Raw genomic sequence first — 17,436 nt, forward strand, 5'->3', positions numbered from 1 at the left:
TAATCCCAGCTACTCAGGAGGCTGAAGCATGAAAACTGCTTGAACCCAGAAGGCAGAGGTTGCAGTGAGCCGAGATCACACCACTGCACTCCAGCCTGGACAACAGAGAGAGACACCATCTCAATTTAAAAAAAAAAAAAAAAAAGGTTCATTTGTAGTGGTGAGAAGAGAGGCTAGAGGTGTATATATTTAGCCCACACTTATTCCATGTGTAGGCTACAGCCATACGGCACGAGGACCAACTTTAGAAGTCATCTTTGCTTTTTCTTTCCTTGTCTGAAGTCATAAGCCAGGGCTGTGTCATGTTTGGAAATACAGCCCTCTTGGGTTTTATGGTTCTGTGACATTCATGGTTTGGGTTTATTTTCCTTGTTCTCTGCAACTGGTCGTTTTTGCTTCTTCCACTCCATCAACAGAGATGGTTTTATGAATACACTGCATCTCAATCAGTCTGGCTGCAGAAATAAGTCAGCAAGCAGAGAGTTCTGTGTGTGTCCTGGCAGGAGCAGCCACCATCATCATTAGAAAGGCAAGAGGTAGCGCGTGTACTCCAACAATTAATAAATATCATGCATCTGATAGATGCAAAACCATTTATTCAGTGAGGTGCTATCAAGGGAAAAGAGGCATTTTTATCCCAGGCTATTTAGCGGTAAAGAGATTAAATCCGAGGAAGGTTAGATGTCTTCCTCAGGTAGTTAAAAGCAAAGCATGCAGGTTTTCAGACTCCTAGGTCATCCACTAGTTTTTATTTCTTTTTTTTTTTTTTTTTTTGAGACAGAGTCTCACTCTGTTGCCCAGGGTGGAGTGCAGTGGTACAATCTCGCCTCACTGCAACCTCCACTTCCTGGGTTCAAGCGATTCTCCTGCCTCAGCCTCCCAAGTAGCTGGGACTACAGGCATGCGCCACTGCGCCCAGCTAATTTTTGTACTTTTTTTAGAGACAAGGTTTCACCATGTTGGTCAAGCTGGTCTCGAACTCCTGACCTCGTGATCTGCCTGCCTCAGCCTCCCAGAGTACTGGGATTACAGGCTTGACCCACTGCACCCGGCCCCATTCACTAGTTTTCAATACTGATGTAGTGCAGTGTGCATCAGAGCAATACACTGAAATCTAGAAACCTCTCCTGGAGCGTTTTGTGGTGGTGTTTTGTTGCAAGCATGGAGAACCGCCATGGTAGTCCTTTGCAAGCCTCTCTGCTCTACCATTGATTCACTTTCCAATCACCTCTGCTTTTTTCCACTGCCTACTTATGATACTACCACCACATATTAAACACTCTGTTGTTTTTTTGGCTTCTACCTTCCCACCCCAGGCTGGAAAGCATCAGGATAGGTGGATTTTCAGAAGTGTGGTGAAAGCCCTATTAGCAACACTGCAGCTATATAAGGTACTTTGCAATTTACAAAGCATGTTCACGTGATCCTCTCCGACCCTCCAAGCAACCTGTGGCAGAGGTGGGGAATGTATTATGATGTTTGTCTCAGAATCAAGACTACATTTGTTGAACTCCTGTGATGCATCAAGGAGTGTACTGGGGGTATTTTATTCTCAGGCCTTCTGCTAAGCTATGTGGAGACTTTGTAAAAGTAGAAAAAGTGCCCTGTAGTGGATGCCCCGTCCTCTAGAGTGACTCAGCCCCGTGCCAGGGCAGGCCTCAAGCTAGATTTCAACCCTAAGTTCCCCTCAGCACCTTATATGGAACGTGTAGTTATTAATCTATTTACTTCTCCTTACAGATCTATACTGTGGACAATACTGCCTTTCTACAGATGAGAAAACCGAGGCTCAGGAAAGCTAAATGTCTTAGGAAGAGTAACAAAGTTTCTTGGTGTTGGAGCTGTACTTAAACCCCAGCTCTTCTGAGTTCTAAGCCAGTGGTGGTTTCACCAGGACATTCTGCCCTCAGCCCACAGCAGAAGCCTCTGTACCTCCATCCCAGTCCTCCCAGAGCAGTACTGGGATGAATCTCCTCCTCCAGAAGGCTCTAGGCATTTGTCATTTTGCCTATGGAGGGAGCAGCCTCTTCAGAAAGGAATGCCTCTTTCAGGGGTGCTTCTCAGACTTGATAGAGCAGTGTCCCCTGGGGATCTTGTCAGAGTATCTGGGCTGGGCCCTGAGCATCTGCATTTCTGATAAGGTTCCAGGCCATGTGGCTCCTGCTAGTCCATGGACCACACTTTGACTAGCAGACCCTTAATATAGGAGAAACCAGTCACTGATTTCCACCTTTTCCCATTGCCCTGAAGACATGATGAAAAGATAAGTGTTTATTGGGCATCTGCTATGCACTAGGCTCAGTCCATTCTAACAGGTAAAATAGGAGGAAACAGCCACGCTCAGTGAAATTCAATAATTATTACATCACACATACCTCTTGCAAGGAAAAATCAGCAACAAGTTAAGAAAAATGGATTGAATTGACTCAAGAGGCAATGCTGTGACACAGGGAAGCATGAGGCTTTGGGGGTCCTGTGGGCGGGCGCCTCAGCCAGCCTCGGGAGGATGGGCTTCCTGAAGGAGGCAATTAATAATGAGGATGGTGATAGCATCAAGAATTATGGTTACTCTCTGTGGAATAGCTGTCTGGAGTGTCAGACGCTATGCCACACAGTTTATGTACTTGATTTAATTTTACAATTGTCCTGTAACACAGGGGTGTCCAACCTTTTGGCTTCCCTGGGCCACACTGGAAGAAGAAGAATTGTCTTGGGCTACACAGAAAATACAAACATTAATGATACCTGATAAGCAAAAAGAAAGAAAGAAGAAAAGGAAAGAAAAGAAAAAAGATTCACACATAAATCTCATCATGTTTTAAGAAAGTTTACGAATTTGTGTCGGGCCACATTCAAGGCCGCCCTGGGTTGCATGCATGCTGCCAGTTGGACAACCTTGCCGTGACGCATTATTTCACAGATTGGAAAACTGAACATCAAAAAGATTAAGCAATTTGCTAAAGCCAACAGAACTGAATCGGTGCATGATTTTATAGTGTATCTTATACTTTTTAGCCCAACAAATTTTGGTAATGATTTTATGCCTCTCTGCCCAATAAGGACTTGCAGCACCAAGTGTCATTTCCATCCAGGTAGATCAGAGTGATCTGGGAGTTTGTTTATAAAGCAGATTCCTGGGCACCACTGCGGACTTACTGAATCTGAACTCTGAAGGTGAGGCCCAGGAATCTGCCTCTCCCAAACTTCCCTAATGAGACTGATAAAACGCTACTTTAAGAAGTTGGCTGCTGGGAGCAGTGGCTCACGCCTGTAATCCCACCACTTTGGGAGGCCAAGGCGGGTAGATCATGAGGTCAGGAGTTTGAGACCAGCCAGGCCAACATAGTGAAACCTCATCTCTACTAAAAATACAAAAAATTAGCCAGGCATGGTGGTGTGCGCCTATAATCCCAGCTACTCAGGAGGCTGAAGCAGAATTGCTTGAACCCGGGAGGTGGAGGTTGCAATGAGCCAAGATCACACCACTGCACTCCAGCCTGGGTGATAAAGTGAGATTTGATCTCAAAAAAAAAAAAAAAAAAAAAAAATCGACATCCTGAAAAGTGGGTGCCATGCAGTAGAATCCTGATTTACCCAATTCCCTTTGTCATCCTCATTATAAAAATGTAATAGCCTCACTAAACAGAAATGGGTACTAGGGATATATTTCTTGGTTTGTTTAGTAAATGTACAGAGTGCACACAGGGTAAATAAAACATCAGAAAGAAGGCAGAAGAACCTAAATGCATTGAATCAATATGTAGGAAAAGCTAATCACTTGATGAAGTACTTATTGCTTGACACAAAATTTTGAAGAAAGGCTCTTTATGCAAACTTGTCTAAAACATCCTTAAAGTTTAGACAAGATATAGATAGAAATAGAATAAAAGATTTTATTTCTATAGATAGAAATAAAATAGAAAAATTCACCCACAAGGGTTTTAGACATCTTATCATTTACAAAACGCTCAATGACAAATGATTTTTGTAAAACTCGATTGGAAGTGCCATTAGACAAATTGGTTTAAGAAGTATCCTTTAACTGCACATTCTAAATGTGGACAAGATAATCATTAGGTGAATAGATTTTAGGCAAATTGGCTTTTAGTAAATTGGTTTAGGGAAAATTGGTCTTTTGCTTTTTACATGTTGGGGGCATAGAAATAGAGTCTGGAAATTATCCCAGTGACGCCCCCAGGATGGACATTGGTCCAGACGCTGGATGGAACTGATGCATCCTGACCTCGAGTGCTACAGTATCCCTGCCTCAGGCAGCACCATACCCCAAGCAGTTTAGCTCCCTGAGCCAATGATTCTCAGCTCCTTGTATATGCTGAGCATTTGGGGAGCATCTTTCTTTTTTTTTTTCTTTCTCTCTTTTTTTTTTTTTTGAGACAGAGTCTCACTCTGTCGCCCAGGCTGGAGTGCAGTGGCGCAATCTCGGCTCACTGCAACCTCCACCTCCCAAGTTCAAGCAATTCTCCTGCCTCAGCCTCCCAAGTAGCTGGGATTATAGTCGTGCACCACCACGCCCAGCTAATTTTTGTATTTTTAGTAGAGACAGGGTCAAAGTGCTGGGATTACAGGCATGTGCCACTGCACCTGGCCAGGAAGCATCTTAAATCCAAATGTCTGGCCCAAAGATTCTGGTTCAGTAGGTCCAAAGTAAAGCCCAGGAACATGAAGTTGCATCAGGCAAATATTACGGTGTTCCAAGGACTCTGCTCTAAGAAATAGCGCCCTTTTCTTCAGAGAAAAGGGCAAAAGTAAGAGGCCAAGAGTTATTTTTGACTGTGGCTTTTTAGAAATGCAGTGCTGGGCCAGATGGCCAGGACAGGGTGGCCATCCACTTTGGGAGGATGAGGTGAGTGGATCACCTGAGGTCAGGAGTTTGAGAGCAGCCTGGCCAACATGGTGAAGCCCCATCTCTACTAAAAATAAAAACAAAATTAAAAAATAAAAAATCGGCCAGGTGTGGTGGTGGGCACCTGTAGTCCCAGCTAATCAGAGGCTGAGGCAGGAAAATCACTTGAACAACCCAGGAGAGGGAGGTTGCAGTGGACCGAGGTTGCACCATTGCACTCTTGCCTGGGCAACAGGAGCGAAACTCTGTCTCAAAAGAAAAAAAGAAAAGAAAGAAAGAAATTCAATACTGGACCCAACCTAGAATCCCTAAGAAGAGGAATGAGCGTCCGTGTGATTCTGATGCACTCCCCAGCCCTGGGCCTGAGGACCTCAGGGCAGTAAGCACATTCTCTCACTGCCCAGTCTCAGAGTCCTGCTGCAGCGCGTGTACGAGGAGCCATCCCGGAGCTAGTTGGGAAGACAAGGCTGACCCAAATGGAGCCAGCAGTAACCAGCACAAAACAGAGCCAAATTCCCTGGCGTTGCCGACCACCTGGGTTGCAGGAGTTAAGGGAGGAGAGGCTGCCAGAGGAAAGTGGGTCTTCATTTGCCGCTTGAAGGGCAAATGCAGTTTTTATAATCAAGGAACAGGAAGGCCTTTCAGGAGGTGAGTACAGCGAAGGCCCTGAAGAGAGAAGGAGCATGGTTGTCAGGAAACCCAGAGGCCAGAGTGGACTAGAGAGATGTAAGTGGGAGACTTGTAGTAGAGCTCAGACAGAGTCACACTTGGACCTGCAACATGGACTGAGCATGGAGCCATCATGGACCTCATGCATGCCCAGCAGGTACTGTAGGGAGATAGATATCTGGTACAGAGTGGGGACACATCAGAGGGCTTTGTCCCCAGTGGGGATAAAGAGACCACATTATCCACATGATAAGAGAAGATGAGTGTCCTAGGCTGGTGTAGTGGTCAAGAAGCCGGAGAATACAGAAGTTTCAGTGGGAAAGGAAGATAAAAGCTTAGATGGAAGTTCAGAATGACATCATACGCAGCTGGTTCCAAATCGTGCCACTAGTTATGTTATGGGGAATGACTTGGTGTTAAGATGTTGTAAAAATATGCAAATAGGCATTGCCGCTCTAACAAAGACATGAGCTGCCCAGCCTCTCCTCGGTTATCCACAATGTTGGGGAAAGATCGGGACTGCATGGCTAATTCACAGAAAGCAGGAAATTCCACCTGATTTTAACCTTTTCCTCACTTTCGTTAATTTTTATGAAATCCACTAAGCCAAAAATGATTTTAAATGATTCACTTTTATTCTCTGCCTTTCTTTAATTCATAGCCATGTGCATCAAAACAACCAGAAAGGAGATGTAGCAGGAAAGAAGGAGGGAGGTTCCCCACGGCCCCAGCATGCCTTTCCTGGAACAATAAGAATAACCATCTCCACTAACTTGGTCCAGTTGGCCTTTTTTCCCTTGCCTGTTTTCATAGAATTGTTGGGGCTCACTTGGCCAATTTTCTAGTGATTAAACCAAGTAGGTTTTGCTATGGAAGTAGTCACAAGAAGTGGTGGAATGTTATAAGAAGCTATTGATTAACAAGATGGGCAGAACTCAATATAATCACTGCCCCTTCCTAGGCAGAGAATTCCACTCTGCCCTCCTGGTTCTTTCTCCTGACCAAGCAAATGAGCACCTACCTGCCTTAGAGAACCAGAGTTTTCAAATGAAGGACCATGGGTTAAGGGTCCTGGAGTAAAATCCTTAACACTTCAGGACATATTGCATTTGCTAGGTTTGCACTGAAGCTTCTTCTTCTTCTTTTTTTTTTTTTTTTTTTGAGGCTGAGTTTCCCTAACCCAGGCTGGAGTGCAATGGTACAATCTTAGCTCACTGCAAAGTCCACCTCCCAGGTGTAAGTGATTCTCCTGACTCAGCCTCCCAAGAAGCTGGGATTACAGGCGCCTGCCACCACACCTGGCTAATTTTGCATTTAATTTAGTAGAGATGGGGTTTCACCATGTTGGTCAGGCTGGTCTCGAACTCCTGACCTCAAGTAATCCACCCACCCCGGCCTCCTGAAGTGCTGGGATTACAGGCGTGGGCCACCGTGTCCACCTGCACTGAACCTTCTAAGAGCCGTGTAAGTGGACCCTTCAGTAAGAGGAATTGGACAATGGTGTTGAGTTTTTCTGTGTCTCAGCACTTTGGAACTAGCTAGCACTGCCTGTTAAGTTCCTGAATGTGGTGACTTTGCACCATGTGCATGAGGGATCACAATGAACAGGATAAGCCCTTGGGAATGAACATGCGGAAGGCTTCTGGTTATGATTGGTTTGCATTCTGGTGTTGGGGAGCAATCTTATCAGGCCCCCTGAAATGATTTTTCACATAAATTTTCTGTGTCTTAGCTGTAGGATCGGAAGTTAGCGTCCATACACCACAACTGTGTGATCCTAAAATTGTAATCCATTTCAGGCTCACATGTCCCTCCTAGAGTATCTATTTCTGAGGAAGGTGTGAATTCATCCCACAGTAGAGCATCATAAGTTTGGCTCATTCTGTAAACACGATTTGCATCTCTTGTGATGTGAGCTGGGCACTGAAAAAGATGCTGAGGTTTGAGATACAATAATAAATTACACACCGTCACTGTTCTCCGGGAGAGGAGACAGTTATGTAAACAGAAAGTGCAGCATAGTGTCTTCAGAGACCCTGTTTCGTCATCTGCAAACATGAGATAATAATGGCATCTACCTCAGAATTGTTGTAATGATTCAACTGGTTGGAATACAAAGAGCCCTTAGAACAGTATCTGGCACATAGTAAGCATGATAGAAGTCTTGATTTTCATGACTGTCGTCATTCCTGCTATCATCATTAACACAATTAACGCGGACATAATGTGCATCCACGTTCCCACTCTCTTTCCACAGAGTGGGAAGAGAGATGATCAAGGAAGGCTTTTCAAGGGGGATTATTTGTGAGTTGGATCTTGAAGGGCGACTAGTAATTGACCAAGAAGACAAACAGAGGAGAATATTCCAAACTGTGGGAAAGTGACATGCAAAGGCCTAGGTTTATGGAAATATCAGGCAGTTTAGGAAACTCAGCAGGTCAGGAGTGAGGGTGGATGGTATGGGTAATGGTGAGAAAAGTGGACTGGAACTAAAGAGGAGGTGGGGAAGCCATGAGTGCTTCTCTTCAGTTCCTTAGTGACAGGGAGAGGCATCTGTGGAAGGTGAGGATCCTGGAGGAAACTGGGGAAGACTGCAGCAGCTCTTGGGAGAATGGCCAAGGCCACCTGGTCAACTTTTTTGAGGGTGGAGACCCTGAATCCATGAGCCACCAAATAAGTAGAATCCACAGGAGAAGAGTGATCTGGGCCATAGGAGAGAGTCTGCTCTGGCTTTTCAGGTGCCATGGGTAAGGTTATTTCCAACTGAGGGAACCAGAGCAAACTTCATAGAGGTACAATGTGGACATGAAGAGATGAACCAAGCAGCAGCCAGCTCATGGAAGGCCTTGAATGATGTATCAGGAAGGTTTAGTCCGTGGATTGGTTTTAAACTGAGGAGGAACGTGATCAGATTTGTGCTCTAGGAATGTCATTTTGGCAGGACTGTGAGTTAGACTGGAGGAAGTCCACGTTTAAGGCAGATAGATCATTAGATCCTCTGAGATGGAGAGTCAGAACTGTGTGGTGCTCCCCAGCAGGGGGTGCCAGTGCAGCACTGAGACTCCCCACTCCTCCCTGCTGTGCTTTTCCACATCATGCTTCTCCCAGGCAAGCCTGCAATCCACAGGGTTCAACCAGGTTCCCCTCCAGTGCTAGGTGATTTCCAGAAATGTGGGGTACAGTGGCAGACTACATCTTCCCAAAAATACCCCGGGGTCTAGTCTGACCCTGAGCCCCTCAAACGTGAAGGATCTCTAGGAAGCTCAATGGCATTGTCATGGAACCCAGCAGTTGGTCCTAGAGTCCAGCAGACTAGAGTCCCCTGTGGGAGCCTCCTTACTGTTTCAGCAGCCCACACTTGACTGGGCCCACCTATCCAGCAGTCACTCTCACTCCTGCCCCAGTCGTGCACCCAAGCCAGGATCTGCAAAAACTAATCTTTACAAAGCATCCTCTCAAGGCAGGATGGTCATCCCTCAGTGACAGAAGAGGGAATTAAGGTTGGCAGCAGTAAAGGCACTTGCAGAGTGACATGGTGTTGGTGGACTTGACTCTAGGGCTGGCTTTAAATCTCATCCCTGTTGGGACGTTCCAGCTTTGAAAGGATCTGTTCACATCATACTGGCAAAATTGTAGACATATCTTGTAGACTGGCATGTCTCGGTCTGTTTTGTGTTGCTGTAACAATACCTGAGGCTAGGTAATTTATGAAGAAAAGAGATTTCTTTAGTTCACAGTTCTGCAGACTGGGAATTATGAGAAACATTGTGCTTCTGGTGAGGGCCTCTGGCTGCTTCCACCTATGGAGGAAAGCAGAAGGGGAGCTGGTATATGCGGAGAGCATATGGCAAGAGACGAAGCAAAGGAGAGAAACTGAGGAACCCAGACTCTTTTTAACAACCCACCCTCCCTTGGGAACTAATCCGTTCCTGGGAGAGCTAAAACTCATTCACACCCACCACTAACCTATTCATGAGGGATCCATACCCGTGACCCAGGCACCTCCCACTAGGCTCCACCTGTTAAAGGTTCCACCTCCTGACATCCTTACATTGACAATTAAATTTCACCATGAGTTTTTGCAGGGACAAACTGCATCCAAACCATAGTTTGGCATATCCTAGCAAAGGTTTCCTTGACGGTCCATGGGTGTCCATGAGCAGAAGAGCTCATCACATGCCTCCTTCCTCCTGCCTCACTATCTGGGCTGCTCCCAAGTCTCTGTTTGACATACTGTGCATTAGACACCACTAATGTCTGGGTACCTGAAGGCCCTTATGACCAGTGCAAGTGCACTTGGAGTAGGAAACAAGAGTCAATGGATGCTTGCTGAGTAGCACTCATCACGCTGCTGTCTCCAGTTGACACATTTTACCTGAGAGGCCCACCTCAATGGCCACAGTTTACAGGTGAGCGCATCTGGTGTTCTGGGTTTCTTCTGATGCCCCCAAACTCACATCTCCCCCTCACCCTCTTTCTGCCGTAGATCCTGGCGCCCCTGTGAAATTGCCTTGTCTGCCAGTGAAACTGTCGCCTCCGCTACCTCCAAAGAAAGTCATGATCTGTATGCCCGTGGGGGGGCCAGACCTCTCACTGGTGTCGTACACAGCCCAGAAGAGCGGCCCGCAGGGCGTGGCCCAGCATCACCACACTGTCCTGCCCTCCCAGATCCAGCACCAGCTGCAGTATGGCAGCCATGGCCAGCACCTCCCCTCCACCACCGGCTCCCTCCCCATGCACCCCTCGGGCTGCAGGATGATAGACGAGCTCAACAAAACGCTGGCCATGACCATGCAGAGGCTGGAAAGGTAAAGGTGGGCACCAGGAGGGAAGATGGGAGGAGAGGGATTGGCTGGGGAGAGGGGCTTAGGGATTTGGACCATGACTTAGGAATGTGAACAAGGGGTCATCCCCACTGGGGGAAAATATTTGAAAGTAAAATGAGACAAAAAACTGAAGGTCAAAGCATGGAAGAAAAAAAATGTTGCCAATTGAAAAGTTCTAGAATAATCACATTTATCAGAAAGAAAAACTAACATTCATATCTATGTATATGCTTATATATACACACAGTCCTCAGTGTCATCAGTAGGTTCACGAAAATTGCAACTTCAATAAAATAAAATCTCCCAAAACCAATTTAACCATAGACTAATTGATACAAACAAGAGTTAAGTTCCTACAGCATATTTCTGGTCACAAAAATATCACCAAACTTATTAATAAAGACCAGAACACTTCTAATATTAAACATTGAAATAAATGTGAACTGTACATATGTTTAAGAAAGATTAATAAAAACAAGGAAGGTGATTACCCAATTATTCTTGTTCAGGGTGGTGGCTAGCCAGAGCGTGTCCCAGCAGCCCAGGGCACAAGGTGAGATCTGGCCCTGGTCAGACATCATCCCCTCGCAGGGCACGCTCACACCCACATCCACACCCACACTCACTCAGACCTAGGACAGTGTAGACACGCCATTTCACCTGACATGTACATCTTAGGGATGTGAAAGGAAACCTGAGTACATGGAGAAAACCCATGCAGTTGTGGGGAGAACGTGCAAACTCCACACAGACGATGGCCCCAGCTGGGAATCGTTTTTTTTATTTTTTGTCTCATCAATGTTATGGTAAAATGACATTGAATGAAATGACTTTATTCAAGGACCTGCTGTATATCCATCTTTGCATACGGGTGAGTGTATACACATACACACACGCGTACACACACACATGCACGCACATATTACGTCTCTATAAGCATCAACGTTTTGTGAAAAAAATATATACATAGTCATTAATAGCGTTTATTCCTGGGGTGGAGAAATGGGGAGAAAATACTTTTATATTTCATATCTTTCTATACTACTTTTTAATTCTGTGAATATTACTTTTATGATACTCAAAAGAATTCAAATGTAAAATAAGAAAAGATGAGGGTTGGCAGGTGTTGGAGGGAAACACGAGGGCTGGGGAAGGTGGGAAGATACACCCTGTTCTTGCTGATGGAGGAAGCAGAGTCCCAGGCTCTGATTATATGTGCATGTGCCACTAGTATTTGGCCATTATCAAGGCAGCTCCCTCTTTCACCAGAATCTGCCTCCAATCGCTCTTCAGGGAGAGTTGCAAAGATGACCCCACAGGCAGGCCTGCAGCCATGACCCTAACTCACCACCACCTAGGGAGATCTTTCAAACTGGTTCTCAGTTACTCTTGATCATGTGTGCATGCATGATCATGTGTGTGTATTCAAACACCGCCACCTACCTCTCATCCAAGAAGGGACTGGGATTTCCCACTGGGGCTCTGAGGCACAGTGCCTGACTGAGTGCCCTGGTGTGATACAAAGAAAGTGTGTCTATGAGGTACAAAGGGAGCTGAATGCTTGTCCTGTAGTAGTGGCTGCTGGCCACTGGGTCCTATGGATGGAAAATGGCGGTCTGGAGGTCCCAGCGAATCATCAGAGAGCCAAAAGGGAGATGCACAGGCGGGAGCTTCAGGCTGTGTTTTCCTGACTCTGGGTGGCTTTCTCTACTCCTGCCTGTCAGCTGAGTGTTCTGCATTTGGGAAAGGAGCAGTTCATCTGGAGGTTGCTGTGTCTAGGAATTCTGACTTGATTACTTGTTGTTAACACCTGCCCTTGCTGCAAAAGGAAAAACACAACATTTAATTTGGCCCCTTGCTATCATTTGCAACTATTCGTTTTATTAATTAGAACAATAATAATTTAAAATGTGGGTGGCACCTTTTAATCTATTACACGTACACATTATTGTCACTGTCGTTGTCATCTTATTTAATCCTCACATCACCTACGGCAACTGAGTAGATGGAGAAACTAAAGGAGGTTCACTAAGTTCTCCAAAGCCACCTTCTCAAGGGGTGGCCCACAAATAGCTTATCTCATGTCTGCAACCACGTAAGCGCAGACATTGAGAACAAGCTTTTACATACTCTTATAGCAATATGACAGAATAATTTCATGTCTGTTGAATCGTGTCATTAAACAGGGCTTCACTATTTTTATATTTGTGTTATATTTTACAAAAGCATCAGTTTGTGATGGATTGAAAATTGAAAGAACTACACAGTAAGAACCGTTTCTTCCCTGTAGACATTTGGAAAACACTGCCCTAGGTAGTAAGTTGAGAGGCCAAGCCTCCAGCCTGGGCCTCTCCAAGTCCAGAGCTCTTTGTACTAACATACAGCTGCTTCCTAAGGACAAGTAGCAGCCAACGGCATTGCCGCCGCCCCCAATCCCATGTCTACGTGCACCCAGTAAGTTTTCATATCTCTCATGAGCTTCAATGATCAGAAAAGATACTTAGATAGTATATTAATAAGATACTGCTAAATATACTTCCACTTAAAAAAAAACCACCATATTAAAAGGTTCAGTTAAAGATGCTAACTGACAAGTTTTATAGTATCTGTGGGTATTTCTGGGATATTTCAGTTTAATTTAGACCAATGGGTAGATCTAGTGGGATATGGGAATTTTGTAGGGGGCAGGGTATGCAGCATGATCTCAGCAGCAGAGCCAAGGCAGTCTCTCCGCTTTGTCCCAACCCAGATTCATTTCCTCCTTCCTTCTCCTTCACTTCCCACTTGAGGTCAAAGCATAGGGTTGTCCTAACAGATCAACCAGGATGCAGAGATTAATGCATGCATGAGTTTGACAAGATCGCCACCCCAGAGAAAGAGAGGCCCTCTTCCCAAACAAAGATTGGAGAGATTTTTCTGAGTGTCCCCAATCATCTCCAGGAAGAATCTGAGAGTAGGCCAAGGTCACAGGCCACACTTTGCAGTGTGGGGAGAGAATCACCAGCTGTCCTGGGTAATTTCCCCCTGATTTTTACTACCTAAAAATTCTCCCTGTTGCCTGTCAACATGATTTCATTCTTGTTCTAACCAAGTTTTATACAGAAAGAAAGAATCATTTCTCTATCCTCCTGGCAATTTCCAGTGACCCCAAAAAAAGTCTGCAAGAAGGGAGAGGCATTACCAAACACTCAGGCATCCTGCCTTCAGAGTTCTTTGGACCGATCCCCTGTTTGTGCCATTGCTGCCTCCTGAAATCTCAAAGAATGTCACCATAGGTCATTGGTCCAGACAGACAATCCAATCCTGATGAGAAAGTTATAGGTAATGTAAAAAGTGCAATGGTGAATTAAACAGCATCAATGCCTGACACTGGACCGTACATTTGCACAAGTCATCTTATCACTGAAAGAGGCCTTGAAGGCCATCCAGGCCACCAAGCCCCTGCCCACAGCAGTGTTCCTGACCATTTATCCCCTGGTCTCTTCTCCAACAGGACCTTCCCCAGCTCCCAACATAGCCTGCACCATTGTCAAGAAGGTCTGACTGTTACAAAGTCCCCTCTCTATTAAAAGTTTTACTTATTGAAATTTATATCTGCCCCTTCCTGATCTTACTTCTTATCTTCCTTTCCTGTAAAAGACTTTTAAATCTTTGAAGATAGCTACCATTCCCTTCATCTAAGGACTTCTCTAGATATTATACCATCTTGTTTGTGTTCCCCTGAGATTATACCAAATCTACTCGGATTTATATGGAGAAGATATTGTTTTATTTATATTTTTTATTTTTGAGACAGCATCTCACTCTGGCACCCAGGCTGTAGTGCAGTGGCATGATCATGGCTCTCTGCAGTCTCAACCTTCCAGGCTCAAGCAATTCTCCCACCTCAGCCTCCTGAGTAACTGGGACCACAGGCGCATGCCACCACGCCCAGTTAATTATTTTTTATTATATTTTTTGTAGAGATGGAGTTTTGTCATGTTGCCCAGGCTGGCATCCAACTCATGGTCTAAAGTGATCCTCCTGCCTCAGCCTCCCAAAGTTCTGGCATTACAGGTGTAAGCCATGGCACACACCTGCAGAGAAGTTCTTAGATATTACCCTGCCTAAGCCTGCTTGATGGCACTAAACAATGGTGTGGTTATTTACAGCTTTGGCTCACAAGATTTGGGGGAAGGAGCTAGAGTTCACCTGAAGCAAATTTAAAGGGTCATATTTATTCAGAATCACAGGGCTGCCCTAGGCAGTGGGGGCCAAGCTGGTGACATCACCCACCCCTACTTCAGGACCAAGTATGTGGGTTCCAGAATTAACTGCCAGAGTTTGAATCTTAGACACACCACGTATTAGCTGTGTGACCCAAAGCGTGTGGCTCAACCTCTTTTTGATTTTCATGCCTTGTCTGTAAAATAAAGATAATCATAATGCCAGCAGCCTCATTAGGGTCATTTGTGAGGATCAGATGATTTAATGAATCCAATCAGTGAGGTTATTGCATGTCACACAGTAAGCAGCTAACAAATGGTGTTGAACATTAGCCAGCATGGAAAATTTGTCTTCAATGACGCTAGAATGGTTTTGATCCAACCTTGTTGGAGATTTTTGTTTGTTTGGGTAAGTTTCCTCAAATTAGATTATCTTCATTCCCCTCACACTTTTTGTGGTGAGCCATGTCTTTTTGAAGGTGATCTTTTATCATTTCAAATTTTTTTTTTTTGCGTTTAGATTTCCCCTCAACTTTCCATTCTAATAAATAACACTGCATTTTTTCCCCATTTTTGTATTTAAATCTTTGCTAGCCTTTACTCTTGTTTTTAAGAAACAAGTTTTTCTTAAAGTCATTAAAGAGTTGAATTCATGGTTATTTAGTGACCCTGTTGTGGAAAGACCTTTTATTTGTTTATTTTTATTTTTATTTCAATAGTTTTTGGGGAACAGGTGGTTTTTGGTTACATGGATAAGTTCTTTAGTGGTGATTTCTGAGATTTGGGTGCACCCATCATCTGAGAAGTGTACACTGTGCCCAATGTATAGTCTTTTATCCCTCACCTACCTCCCACCCTTCCCCCTGAGTCCCCAACGTCCATTATATCATTTTTATGCCTTTGTTATCATTTCAAAGATGATGTAGTGTTTTTATTTTTAAATATCTGCAGTAAGCTCCATGATCTAGTTGGCATCGATCCTAGAAGTCAGTTGTAAAGTCCTAATCAGGACTCCTTTTCTTTCTGATCTTAATTCGGCTGATCTGTTTCTGTGTGTTCTAGTCTCCTATTAGTAAAATGAAGGTGGAATGTGGACCCATGTTGACCCTGAAAGAATTTTAGGAAGATTCTTAATGGACTGCACTTTAAAGAAGTCTTTCCCTTCTCCATTAGAGGCACCTTCATACTTTCAGTCACTCATGCCAAAAACCTGGAGTCACCGTTGACCCTTTCTTTTCTCTGGTCCCCCACATCTGACCGTCCGCAAATCCTATCTGGTCCACACTGTACACACACAGGGATAAGATCAACACTTCCACGTGCTCCTGCTTCCCCGGGCTGAACCTCAGTCGGCCTTGCCTGGCTTGCTGCAGTTTCCCCCACCTGTTCTTCTGCGTCCACATCTGCTCTGCAGCCCGTCCCCACCACAGCAGCCCAGGAGACAGGGTTTGAGAAAGTCAGATGGTGACTGTCTTCATCTGCTAGGACTGCCATTACAAAAAAACCACACACGGCCGGGCATGGTGGCTCACGCCTGTAATCGCAGCACTTTGGGAGGCCGAGGCGGGTGGATCACGACGTCAGGAGATCGAGACCATCCTGGCTAACACAGTGAAACCCCATCTCTACTAAAAATATAACAAATGAGCCAGGCATAGTGGCAGGCACCTGTAGTCCCAGCTACTTGGGAGGCTGAGGCAGGAGAATGGCGTGAACCCGGGAGGCGGAGCTTGCAGCAGTGAGCCGAGACCACGCCACTGCACTCCAGCCTGGGTGACAGAGCAAGACTCCATCTCAAAAAACACACACACACACACACACACACATACAGAATGGGTGACTTAGATGACAGAAATTTCTTGTCTTTCAGTTCTGGAGGCTCAAAGTCTGAGATCAAGGTGTCAGCAGGGTTTGTTTCTCCCGGGGCCTCTCTCCTTGGCTTGTGGAGGTGGTGTCTTCTCTCTGTGTCCTCACGTGGTCTTCCCTCTGTGTGTGGCTCTTCCTCATCTCTGCTTATAAGGACACCAGTGATGATGGAATAGGGCCCACACCAGTGACATCATTGTAACTCCCTCACCTCTTTAAAGACCCTACTTCCAAATACAGTCACATTCTGAGGCACTGGGACTTAGGACTTCAACGTATGAATTTATCTGGGGACACAGCTCAGCTCTTAACAATGGCTGTGCCCAAATGCTCCTGTTACCATCCAGCTCGCCAAGAGTAAAAAGCGAAATCCTCCCCATGGCCCAGAAGCCCACTCCCACTCCCAGTTCTTTTGCAAAGAAAAATCTACTTACTCTTCAAGACATTATTAAAATACCAGGTCCTCTGTGACCCCTTCTTAGATTCTGGTACAGAGCTCTGCCTTTCTGCACACACTCCTGTTGCACACTTGCATTGGGTTATGTGTTTCTCTCTCTATTCTCTGTTTAATGTGGACAGGAACCGTCCTTGTCTCCTCATCTGCTATGGTTTGAGCATCCCTCCTCCAAAATTCAGGGGTTGAAACCTCAGTATTAACAGACTGCCCCTGTGGTCTCCCTCGCTTCATCGGCTCCCCTCTGTGTTACTCCCTCCTCCCTCACATAGCAACCTTCCCGCCATTCTCGCACATTCTTGGACATGCTGGATGCCTCCTGATGGGGCCTTGGCACTGTCTGTTCCCCTGGATGGACTGCCCTTCCCTCAGATATCCTCAGGGCTCCTACACTCACCTGCCCCGGGTCTGTACTCAAATGTCACGTCCTCAACAAGGCCCTTCCTGTTCAAAATGGCAACCCTCCTCGCAACCCGGCCTGTTCCCCAGCTCCTTTTATTCTTATCAAAGCATTTTTCACCATCTAATATTTTGTGTCATTTGCCTTTCGTT

The 17,436-nt window shown here is 45.4% G+C and overlaps 1 protein-coding gene across 4 annotated transcripts in view; it reads left to right on the forward strand.

Annotated features, from left to right (window-relative positions):
- PHACTR1 (phosphatase and actin regulator 1) overlaps positions 1 to 17,436 on the forward strand; it is a 573,087-nt gene that overhangs the window by 482,263 nt on the left and 73,388 nt on the right. For all 4 annotated transcript variants that reach the window (XM_011962700.1, XM_011962701.1, XM_011962699.1 and 1 more), the window contains one exon: positions 10,020 to 10,341. In XM_011962700.1, the coding sequence (XP_011818090.1) occupies positions 10,020 to 10,341 (322 nt within the window). The remainder of the gene's footprint in view (positions 1 to 10,019; positions 10,342 to 17,436) is intronic.

This window comes from Colobus angolensis, unplaced genomic scaffold (assembly GCF_000951035.1).
Source record: "Colobus angolensis palliatus isolate OR3802 unplaced genomic scaffold, Cang.pa_1.0 Scaffold6, whole genome shotgun sequence".
Lineage (NCBI taxonomy): Eukaryota > Metazoa > Chordata > Mammalia > Primates > Cercopithecidae > Colobus > Colobus angolensis.